We start from the raw sequence: 12,440 nt of genomic DNA, 5'->3' as shown, positions 1-12,440 counted from the left end.
CATACGTATATTACGTTAACTTTATTCTCAGTGACTGGGCTAAACAATTATCAAAATAGAAACACAGTTCCAATTGGTCTAGACCAGTGGTGTCCAAAGTCGGGCCTCAAGGACTTGATTATTAGACCTCTGCAGACCTTGAAGGCATACTGAGGAAGCCTACTAACCAAGCACTTCTTAGGTTCGGCTGTGTTGAACCAGGGCTCCAAAAACACGCTGGACATCGGCCCTTGAGGAGTGACTTTAGACACCACTGGATTAAACAAATCATAGCACAAACTTCTCCTTTTGCTTAAATAAGTAGCTGGTGCCAGTTCTTTAACTTAAAATTTACATATTCATAGTGTTCTGTATTAAAAGGCAGATTTTTTAATAGGTGTGGGAGTTGCCTTGCGCATAAGATTTGTTATGTAAAATCTGTTATGTATCCAGGTTTGGCAGACTTATTGCTTGGTTTGAAGCTGTCATTTTACGTGTGATAGGAGTTGTTTAGTCAGTTCATGCTAAATATATAAGTTTATTTTGTATTTTTTGAGAGATAAGTTGATAAAAGAAACTGAATCTGTAAAATATGTTTGTGTTTTTATGTTTCAGTCTGTATTCTAAAAGAACTAACTCTCAACAAGTGAAACTAAGGCTTTGGTGGATGATACGTTTGGTCTATATTTGCTACACAGGCACATTTCATGAATCAAAATATTACCCAGCATAATTTACCTCTGGGAGAGGCAAGAGTTATTTTATAGGTTAGGCTTGACCGATCACAAGATTCTGCAGGTTGGAATTTGCTTTTCCTGGTAGCTTACCTGCTGAAAAGTACCCTCATAATCATCAAATGAAAGCGCTGTGCCGCTCATTCCATCTTTTTTTTTTGTTTGTTTCTCCCTCCCCCTCCTCTTTACCTATTTTTTTTCTTCCTTAATATAAATTTAGTTCTTTCAGCTCTCTCAAAGCGGTGCATTCGATGTTTCCTGTGAGCGGACATGTTCCAAATATGCTTATATTACACAGCAGCAGGGTAGCAGGGAAAAAATATCAAACAAAATGGAGCTTGTGAGATCAATTACATGATAGAAAATGGAGGTTTAGGTCTATATGCAGCAGTGTATGGCTGTTCAAATTTCAGTGCTCGTGTCTTAGGCGTCTAATCTCTTTTTTATTTATTTATTTTTCTCCCCACTTTTTTTTCATTACAGAGAGCTAAAGCTATTTTTAATTGTTTTCCAGTTAATTCCTTGCAGGGTGAAAATATCTGTGTTCACATGTGCTGGGGTATGATTTATTTAAATGTGTGTGTGCGCGTGTGTGTAGGAGAGTGTATGAGCTGCCCGTTTTTCCCATGTTTGCTGAATAAAGCTGAAACCTTGTGTGGCCATGTGCACTCTGCTGATACAGTATTTGTCTGTGAGAGGGGACATGATGGCGCTGTTAGCACCGTTTCCACTTGTTAGGTGCGTGGCACTGAGATTACAGCCTTCCATTCATAAGATGGGGGGATTTCCCAGTAAGGACGATTACTACAGTGTCAGTAAACCACTCAGGATGAGGAGCTTGAGCAAACACATCCACAGTACTTTTAATAGCAGTCTTGAGGATGAGTCGATCATCCATAATGACAATTGTAGACTATCTAAATGGCAGTGCTAGCAGTTTCACTGACAGGCTGAAGAGCCACCTTACAGTCTTAGCCTGCAAAGCATTCTCAAGTCTTGAGTTTAGAGAAAAATATATCAAACCCAATACTTCCAGTGGCTGTATGCCAAGTAGGGCAGAACAACACTGGGGGGGACAAATAATGGGGGTTATTTGGCACAATAGCAGGACTAGAGCAAAAAGTCCTGAATGGAAACTAGCTCATAACTCTTAAGATGAAACACAGGGTTGTGGATCATTGGAGATCAGTTGACATTGCCAAATCAGGCTCAGCTGTATTCTAATTTGAAAATATATGTAAATTGAATCAGTAAAAATAACATTGTATGCAGTGGTAAAACTAGAGAATAAATGCTTCTTCTGGATTAATGGTGGCAGCAGGTGAAAAGCCCAGTTCATGGTCCACTGTTTGCTCAAATGTCCAGTCAGCTGAGAGACCTCTGAGTGACAGCAATGTTGTCAATTTTACCAGTGAAGGCCCTTCAGGTCTCACAACAGTCAACTGTGTACAGCCCAGGATTTTGACTTCACAGACTGTGTATTCAGATGTGTGACAACAGCTCCCATGTAAAAGTTTGTACTGGACATACAATAGAGCAGATAGTGTAGTGCATTATTGTCATGTATTACAAAGGACCTATTATTGTTCCTTGAACAACTTAGGATACACCTGCGGGCTATACAAAACATGTTCATTAGATTTATTGCACAATCATTTTCAGATAATGAGATTTCACCTGGTCAGTTCTGCCTGTTCTGAGCTCCCTTCAGAATGAGCAGTTTATGCAGATAAGCTGCTGTTAATGTCCTCGCAACCTTTTGTTTACATTAGCTCCGCCCTCCCAACACAGTGTTTGTGTAAGCTCTTCAGATACGTGAAAATGGCTAGTAGGGTTGGGCATAATCATATCGTGTGCAATTAAACGTCATAAAAACATTAATCGATTATTTTTTGGCACTTGACGATTAATACGATTATTGCCACCAGGCAGAGTCCGCTCGGTGCTCCTCTCCGCTTCAAATATGACGAACATTTAAAAAAAACATTCTGTAATTTATTTATCTATCGATACAATTTCAAAATTTGACGTATAGCCTGAAGTCTGTAATTGTGATACAATTTGGAAAAGATTTTTAAGAAGAGCAAATCTTTACCACTAAATTGGTCATGTGACTAGGACATAAGGGTGTCCAGGGACTCCAGGGGATTAATCGTCAAATTAATCATTATTGGCTAAATATCACAATTAATCGTGATTTTTTTTTTTGCCAATATTGCCCAACCCTAATGGCTAGTACAAGCAGATGCACAGTGGTACAACCATAGTAGACAGACAGTACACAGTGCGGCCACTCCAGGCGCAGACTTGATAGGGACAGACTAGAGCATCCGACTGAAGTCAGACGCCGCAGTGCCGGGGAGGCCAATGTGTGCCCATCGCTGGATCCCAAAGCCGGCGAAGATGAACTGAGGGGCGGTCAAGGCCCATATCGCTGCAGCCTGGAGGTTCCGGTGTCATGAGATGAGTGCTGCGGTGCTTCAGTCCTCCAGTGCAATCTTCCCCCTGCCGGATCGGTTGACGACGACACCCCAGGCGAGGACTTGATAGCGACAGACTGGTGCCTGGGGAGGCCAGCGTGCGTTGGCTGCCACTTCCCAATACTGGTGTTGTGGTGGGGGAAAGGTGGTCCGTGCAGCACGGAGGTACTAGTCTCCTTTGTAGTCGATCACGGCCGTGTGCTGTTGTTTGTGTTAAATGACAAATTATGTTCATGCCAAACAGCAATACCAAACACATTTGTGACACACAGGTGGGAGAGAACTTTCCTTCAGCTGAAAGTCCTTGGGCCAAGCCTGCTGTGTACTGTGAAATTATTTGCGCAAACTAAATCTTATTTGGCAATATTGCTAGAACTTTGTCATCAAAAATAAAAATAAAATTAGGCATGCCTATCTGTTCTTTGTGACTGTTGTAAAAACAGCAGAACAAATGTGGTCTTCCTGTAATGAAGTGGGCGGAGTCTCCGCTTGGGTTATCAGGTGAGGGGCTGGGCTCTTTTAACTTTGCAAGGTTAACCGGATTGTGACGTAACAATCCGCAGGTTTTTGAAACAGCTCATTTGCTGACACTAACACATTTACATATTGCCAAAAAATGTCTGGGAGTATTTTTTGGCACTTGGACTGTTTCTGGAAGAAGTAAAAACCTCAAGTTATAAAAACAAATAAAAAAATATTTTGCGTAACAGGTCCCCTTTAAAGTGAAGTCTGAAAAAGTCTCAAGTGGAACACTGTGGAGTGGACAACCAAAAGTATGAATTATAAGACACAAAATTTCCTTTTAGGAAATGGATTATACCTGTTGCCTTGCCAGTGTTTTAAACAAACATGTCACAAAATATTTTAGCACTTAGTCTGTATGGGGGATGACTCTCAGCTACTACTACCAAATCAAATTTTAGCTGCAAGTTTGACCAAGTTATAGCTACTGTGTTTGCTATGGTTCATTATATTGTGGCTGAGGTTGATTTAAAAATGTGTTTTTTTTCTCCATCATAGTCGTTATTACTCTTCCACTTGCAGGTAGGCTATCCAGTCAGACAACAAGCACATTAGTACCAAAGTTATTAAAGCCCTGGGTGGTCCAGATTATCTGCCACGGCACGGTGGAACATGCTGTAACCATCACTAAAATGAGGTTTTTGCTTTGTGTGAGTAAGATGTCGGATGCACACAGAGAATACATGCACATTGTATACTTTTCATTTTGTTAAGCCTCAATTATTCCAGGCCATGTTTGCCAATCATCACCATCAATATTTCCTGTTTGTGTTATCTGTCTGTCTGGCTCAGATTCTGAGTTTGCTTCCTCAGAAGTCACAGTTCAAGTTTTCTCAGATTAAGAACAGAAAGATGCTGTTAGCTGTTGTGGTGATGCCTGAKGAGACACTGCAAGGCCCAGATAGCTTGTATGTGTTTTGGGATGAGTATTGGGTTCAGTCTCACTTAGTTGTTTCAATATTATGTTTATTTGCTGCATCCTGTTTTGGTCATTTGGTCTTTTTGACTCAACACATCGCTCAGTCACCCACTGTGTTAATTGACGTGAACTACTGCTGATGTTTTTCACAGGAAATGATGTCTGTGTGAACGTCACCGCCCACATTACCAAACACACTCCCATGGGATTGTTGCATGGCAACCATAAAGTGACAATGTCAGGAGGATTTGTGAAATGTAATATCACCCAGAGGGTGCAGGGACACCTGCAGAGCGCATGGCTCCTCGTCATTGAGCAGCTCGAAGAATTGACTGTTTTGTACCTAAGAGAGCTGTTTTACTTATTTATTTATTTATTTATTTATTTTACTGGTGAGCAGTCTTAAAAATGTTTAGTCCAGGTAACCACTTTTTTATTTTTATTATTTTTTTGCTTATAGTTTATTCCTAATGGGGTTACACTTCACCACTCGAGGTGTTACTGCAAAAATGACCATTTAGTTTATTTAGAGAGGAAAAAAAACAATTTTTGCTGTGTGTGTGTATGTGTGTGTGTGTGTTCGTTCAATTTGAATTTGCAAGTAAAAAACTTTAACTTTGTACAAACTGTAAACAAATGATTTTTTTTTCTTTTTGCTAAGAATGCCTCTCGATACATTGACTCGCTGTGTCATGTGACTAAAAAGCAGATGATGCGTTCTTAATCAACGCTACAGCAAACTTATAAAGCATCCCAGCCGCTTTGTGCATGAGTGTTTCATTACAACTGGACTTGGAATAAATGTCTCATCTGGACAAAAAACAAATTTAGCTTTTATGAATGTTAAAAATTAAATGTTTTGCACAAGTTTTACGTGTTGCACTTTTACATCTGCAGATCACTGGAGTGAATGACTGCAATGAATGAATGACTTGGTTCAGCATTGAAGGAAAAAAAACTTGATTTGTCTAAAGAAATGCTTTTGTATGAAGACTGATAAACACAATTTCAGATTAAGCTTCATTTCGGTGTCATTATATGCTTTGAAGATGAGTAGCATAAAAATGCAAAAAGCTAATTCAAACTTTCTAACTTCTCATCAGATATCAAATGTTTTTTTATAGGAAGAAAATATATTTAAGTATTTCCACTAAATAAATTATATAATTATCCAAATTAGTCCTTTTTTTGTTTGCAGTACAAGTAAAACCTCTAGAATAAAAAGTTAGGAACCACCATCATATTAAAACAAGTGGTACAGAAACCTCCTCCTAGCTGAGAACATACCTGCTCATGAAGGGGTCTCTGCACAGGTCATTCAATGAGGAAAATGGGGTGCAGTCTGATCGCGTGACAGCAGGATTTTCTATTTTTTTTCCCAATAAAATCTAGATTTGGTTTCAATAATTTACTTGAGATAAAACAAATGGGGCAGTACAAGATAAATGTCTCTTCATGCACATGTGTGATGTGAAAATATACTAGGAAAAGTCACAAAATGCTCTTCCGTGAATAAAAACTTGAAGATGTTGCAATTGAAACACTTGCAGAAAGCAAAGCTGGTCAGGTCTTGGTGCCATCTGCTGATATGTGGACTCCCGGATCTGACAGTCTGTCTTGGTTCTGTTATACATTGGTCAAAATGTAACAATCACAAAGCAGCGACATTGTTAAATAAATTAAGTTTATGTTAAATGTCATCGGTATGAACGTGGTGAAAAAGAAGGAGCCTCTGAAATGTACTAAATCCCACACTCCAGAAACCCAAGCAGCTCACATTGTAAGCATGTTAATACCTGCAGGCATTCCCTGCAGCCCTTCCACTGCTGTTATTGTTTGTATATTTGAGCTAAAAATTGCATACTGACAGATGCACTGAAAGATTAGACTGAGAATATGAGGTTGTTGTTGCAAATGCATCTGTTCTTGCTGAAGTGAAATGTCGTTCAGCTGTGTTTCTTCACTATTCTATTAAATGGCAAACCTGCAGGAAAACCATGTATGCCTTCAATCCGTTGTCCTAATAAATGTCTGAACATCATTCATAACTGTCTTTACAGATTGCCTTTCACCCAAGTGGTTGCTTATCCAACTCCTGACAAGCAGTTTTAACATCTGAATGTAAAACTCCTGTAAAATGATGCTCTTTGATAGAAACGGGATTTCCTCTTTTTCAACGGATTTGTTTTTATGTCAAGCTTCTGCGTAAACTCCTTCTTAAAAGCACAGCTTCTACATAATGTTAGGTTTCAGCAGTTTTGACTTGGACAGGATGGATTTACTCTCATACACACTTTGGTATAAATATGTGTTTATGTGCTTCTGTGGCTCCTGCAATCTGTGTATGTAGAAATATGAAAGGCGCTACCAAACGGATACCTTTGTCGCTAGTTGACRCTGAAACTGGAGCTTTTTTTTCCCTATCGGTGATTTGTTATGTTGATAAGCTACATTACTACCATCTTTTCTTAATGACAGACTTTAGCATCACTTTATTCCTTTTCAAAATATATGAAAAATATAAATGTTGAAGCCGTTTTAATGTTTTTTTGTCTTTCACCTTTAGGAAAATTGTGATTAAGATTGGGAAGAAGAAAAAACAAAAGCCAGGATCTTCAGAGGARGAGTCTGATGATGATCCTCCCCCTCGTCACTCATCTAAGGATGATGATTCGGTGAGTCTCAGAACAAACACACTCATAAACACAAAGTATTGGTTGTGTACGATTGAACCGTGGGCTGTGACATTAGTAGTATGAACTTCAACCTCTTACACTGCACTTTGATGTGAGATTCGAGTTTTATTACATTTAATTTCATTCAGATGTAGCACTGGCATTTTTATCTGTGGTGTCACGCCTCTGTTCAAAGCAAACAAAGAGGGACACAGACTCTTCTTCTGTTACTGCTCTGATAATAGTGAGTGAGTGAAGTGGTGTCTTCAGCCTGACTGTTCCTGCTGCTGCTGAGCAGACAGGAAGGCTCGCAGCTTTAGCTTTAGCCTGAATGGATCAGTCTGGTTCATGCAGAGGTCATGCAGTGGGTGACTATMGGAAATACACATTCCTCTTTGTGTTGATGATGGAAACTGAATAGCAGAGTTGTATTATTTAACAAATGGCATCATTATTTTGCTATTTACATCTGCACATACACACAGTAAACCTTACCTTCAATGGCAAGTTAAATTGAGTACAATGTTTTTCATAATTTTTGCTTTGAAATAAAGGTTAACCATCACATTTTGGCATAAGCCCATTTCCATAGTAATGTATGTCTTGTATTTAAATAGTCACAATTTTAAACCACGAAAATCTTGTGTTATACCAGTATAAATTGCTTTGAATTAAATGCTAGAGACAGTAAGGTTTTCTGGTGATATGTAGCACAAAATAACACCACCTCCTCAATTTGTTGCTGCGAGCTGTCAGTTAGCTGTGAACGATGGCAGAATGCGGCCCCCCCGGCAAATGTTTCCCCTCTTTGGGGAAAAAAAAAGCTAAAGTTATACGTTTGGAAATTTTTCTGGAACCGAAAAAATAAAAACACAGATGTTCATGGCTCAGCTGTTTTTATTGTAACACAAATGTTTGCAGAGAGATGCGAGTGTTAGCATGTCTGTTAGTGAAATAAGAAGACAACTGTAGGCTTATTATCCTGCTTTTTAGCTAGCTAACATGAGCTTGTCAGGATCCTAATGTTACTTTGACAGAAAATAACTAAAGTTCAGCACAATAAATAATGTACTTTAGAACTTGTATTGGTTCTATATTTGTATTCAGTTCCAATACCATTTAGTGGACCTGTTCAAATTTCTGATATCTGAAATGGTTTGGTGAATTTCTGATGTTTTAGCTCACAGAAAAAAAAATGTTCTTTGCATTTATATATTTTAAATAGAGTATCAAGGACAATTTAAAGTGTCTCCAAATAAGAAATTGTATTTTTTTCTTTCTTAAAATACTTCATAATGTACAACATATTTGCAATGCCAAATGTGTTAGCCTGATAATAAATATGCCATAAGTGAATTAAGAATTGCTGCKAAGTTGTGACTGCTGTCTGCGTGTCTAAATGACTGGGGCTGACATTTGGTTCAGTCTCCTCTTACGCTCCACCACCCCTCTCCCCCATGTCTTAGTCCTATCCGGACTATATCCTATGATATAATTACCCTCATTAAATGGCGCCCCTGGCTTTAATTAAAAGCGTCTGTTGATGACTCACTCAGGATGATCGGGTGACTGAAGTTCAGGTAGCGTGGCCTGCAGCTAGAACAGGAGCATGGTCGCCTCAGGGCGTCAGTCCTGTTGTCGTGACATGTGGCAGGTTTGGCTCTGCAGCTTCTGGTCAGCTTTGGTTTGTGGGTGTGAGAGTGTACTTCCTTGGGGATATTATACTGCACACCTAATTAACTTGGCTCAGTGGCATTTATTCCTAATTAACTACATATTATCATTAAGAGGGGCTCATGTATTGATGCAGGATACAGCAGCCCACGCATGTGATCATTACAAAGACCTGACAGGAAGGACTAGACAGAAGCTGTTTATTGTGAAATTTTGATTCTTTTTACGTGATTAATCAAATTTATTTAGTTATGTGAAGATCTATCTTGTATGGCAAAGTGTTAATATCTTACGCATGCATGTTTTTCATCCATTACAAGAAGTGGAAAAAATGTGATAAATAAATATATAAGTGTTAGATTGTAAACAAGACTTTTCTTTGCGTTGTGTTCTGTCATCATTTTGCATGACAAGCTTTTTCAAAGTTGTGTGGAGTACGTAATTAAAAATGCCAGAGTGATAAAACAGGGAGTTCTGTCACAAAACACATTTATGATGATGTATACAAACATTTGCTTACTACAAGTTTTAATTGTTTATTCAACTTTCAACATCTTGATCTTACCAGTGTTTTGACACAGTTTAGTTGTAAAATGATAATAAGATGGAAGGTTCTTCTCAAACTTGTTTGTTTATTGTGAAAATTATTTCATGTATCTTTTATTTAAAGTTGTATAAAAGTGCTCCCTACTTCTTGTCGTTCTCTAGAAGAGACGGTCTAACCGTCAGGTGAAGAGAAAGAAGTATGCTGAAGAGCTGGAGGCCAGGTTGTCAGATGAGGATGTTAAGGTTATAGTCAAAGCAAAGAAAACCAACACTGGAGCATCCAAGGAACCTGCTGTTCAGCTTTTTGTTGTGAGTACTTCTCCTTTTAGGTTTTGTAGCTATGAAGTTTAATTTGACCAAGGCCTGAGCTATAAAACTTTCTCAGTAATTGAACTATTTTGTCACAAGATTCAGACATTCTCAAAACAAGGTTTTTTAAATAACTTGTGAAAATTTTAACACCATAATGTAGCACTTGTTTTAGTCAAGACAGAGCAGAGGAAAAATGCTACTGCATTACTTAATAATGTATAGAGGAGTRTACTCCTACATGAAGAAACTTTTTACCAGGTAAAAGTTCTTTTGAACTGCAGTCTTTTCAGTGATGGAGTAGCCTAACAACTGAGCGTGATGTGACTGATAGTGAGACAAACACTCCAGTTATTGTAAATAAGAATTTCCCTCCTTACACAATACAATACCATGTATTATAAAGCCAACTATGTTTGTATAGTTGTAAATGTAAGTGAATATTGAAGTTTTTGCACTTTTAAATGTGCAGATGTTCTTTCTTTTTTAGTTTAGATGCAGGATATTTCATTCTGAAAAACATGAACATTTTAATTATTCTGAAAAAAGGACTATAGCTCTGGTAAATTCAGTACAACATTTTTGTTTAATTTTTTTCACAAAACACTTGTAAATGAAAACGAGTGTATGTGAATAGAAAAAAATAATCTGTGCATATTTTTTATTGTGTACATGCAATGATGGCGAGATAAGGAGTAAATAAAATTTGCGATATTTCTACTCATGAAAATATTTTTTTATAGTCTGAGTCAATCAGTTTGAGCATTTTAAGTACCAGTGCCAATAAAAAGTCAATCTCCCAGGGGGAATTAAATTGTATATAGCTTTGCTGTGTGGGTTTTTATTATTATATATTTGTTTAATTTTAATTTTTATTTTGTAAATAATTCTGACATCCTTTAAGAAACTGGRATTTTTAAATTTGAACCATTTCMTCTTCATTTATGTGYAGGAGAATCCTACTGAAGAAGATGCGGCTGTTGTTGACAAAATCATGTCCTCTCGTGTTGTAAAGAAGGAGGTAACTAGTTTCTTTTGAATTTCTATATTTCTTTAGAGATTCTTAAACATGGAAAATTAAATGACATTTGTTTCATTGTAATACTTGTTAAAATTGTGATAATTAAAATGAAAATTACTAATAACCTATAATAAGGACCAGGTGCTTTTTTGTTCTAAACCTTTTCTTTTTCTTTTTTTAGATTTCTCCAGGAGTGGTGATTGAAGTGGAAGAATTTTTCGTAAAATACAAAAACTAGTAGGTTTATGCTTCACTTTTCTTCGATTAACTTCACCTTTATATCATTCATTTTTAAAGGGGGAGTATTATGCAAAATCTATTTTKGAGCTTTATATCATATTATAATGTCATTTTCTCATCAAAAACATAGCCAGTGTTGATTTGACTCATTCATGTCTGAGAAATCCTTAAATCTCCTACAGTAGGCATGTGGGGCTGCCTAAATGCTTGTTGGTACAAAGCACCGCCTATTTACCCAAAGCTCCTCCCTGGCGCTCAGTCTGCAGTGTAGCTCCCGCCCCACAGAKCACCCCTCCCAGGAAGCATTGTTCTGAAGATGATTCTTAAATAAAAACTTAACCAGAGACTTCACAGACATTTCTCTGGACATATCAAAGGTGCAACTCTGACTTAGACAGGCCTAGTAGCCAATCAGAAATCAGGTAGGGGTGAGACTTGGATATCAGCAATACTTTGAATCAGATCCATCAGAAGTTGGAGCGGTGCTGAAAATAAATGAAAATAAATATAATTTATTGGTTAGAACAAGTTTGAAAAAGAACTGTGAACACTATCAGATTTTTGGCAGATTTTTAAAAAACAGCTGTCAGAAAAGAAAAACCGTCAGGCTGTTTACCGATTCCTCCACCTGAGAGATGAGCCACGCAGGTAGATGCTAAAGTTAGCTGAACAGTAGCATACAGGTGGAGTAAAAGAAGGGGAGCAAAGAGGATCAAGCATAAGATTTTTGATGAGTTTTATTAGTCACCGGGCAACAAYATCYGACCAACAGGTGCGTGTACTGGGAGAAAATGATACGGTTGTTGTGCAAAAAGTTGATAAGTMGATGCGGCTCAGGATGTTTTTCCAATATCAGCCCTGCTCATAATTACTTGATTGTGGTATAGAACTGAACTCTTTGTGTGGAAAATACATAATGTTTGAATGTAATAATTTTAAACAATGGAAAAMCAAACATTTGTGTTCATCTTTATARATATTAGACYGTTTATTGACAGTTTTCTAACATTTCTGTGTCTGTGTCTTTTAAAACAAGTTTTTTTTACATTAAATTAGAGCTTTATGAGGGATAAAAAGCTGATTAAAAACTCTAATTGTATAAACATTAAATGACCACAGGCATGTTTGTTAATCAAATTTGGCCACAGTTTAATTTTTCTTCTAAACCCAGAAACCACAAAAAACAAGTACAAGCTCATTTTAACAACTGATTTGAGCTGTAGTGCACATGTAATTTCTTTTTATGTGACAGATAATCTGATATGAGCTGTATTACATTAATTCAGCCAAATGACTACAATGATGGGCATAATGATGGCACAATTATAGTGTGTGTGTGTG

At 37.5% G+C, this 12,440-nt stretch overlaps 1 protein-coding gene across 6 annotated transcripts in view; it reads left to right on the top strand.

The window, feature by feature from the left end:
• The window catches only part of chd9 (chromodomain helicase DNA binding protein 9), an 85,063-nt gene that overhangs the window by 39,400 nt on the left and 33,223 nt on the right, over nucleotides 1-12,440 (top strand). For all 6 annotated transcript variants that reach the window (XM_014007965.1, XM_014007964.1, XM_014007963.1 and 3 more), the window contains 4 exons: nucleotides 7,201-7,309; nucleotides 9,692-9,838; nucleotides 10,791-10,859; nucleotides 11,041-11,096. In XM_014007965.1, the coding sequence (XP_013863419.1) occupies nucleotides 7,201-7,309; nucleotides 9,692-9,838; nucleotides 10,791-10,859; nucleotides 11,041-11,096 (381 nt within the window). The remainder of the gene's footprint in view (nucleotides 1-7,200; nucleotides 7,310-9,691; nucleotides 9,839-10,790; nucleotides 10,860-11,040; nucleotides 11,097-12,440) is intronic.

This window comes from Austrofundulus limnaeus, unplaced genomic scaffold (assembly GCF_001266775.1).
Source record: "Austrofundulus limnaeus strain Quisiro unplaced genomic scaffold, Austrofundulus_limnaeus-1.0 Scaffold46, whole genome shotgun sequence".
NCBI classification, from domain to species: Eukaryota; Metazoa; Chordata; class Actinopteri; order Cyprinodontiformes; family Rivulidae; genus Austrofundulus; species Austrofundulus limnaeus.
The sequence above is the reverse complement of the archived record's forward strand: the minus strand, read 5'-3'. Positions and strand labels throughout refer to the sequence as shown.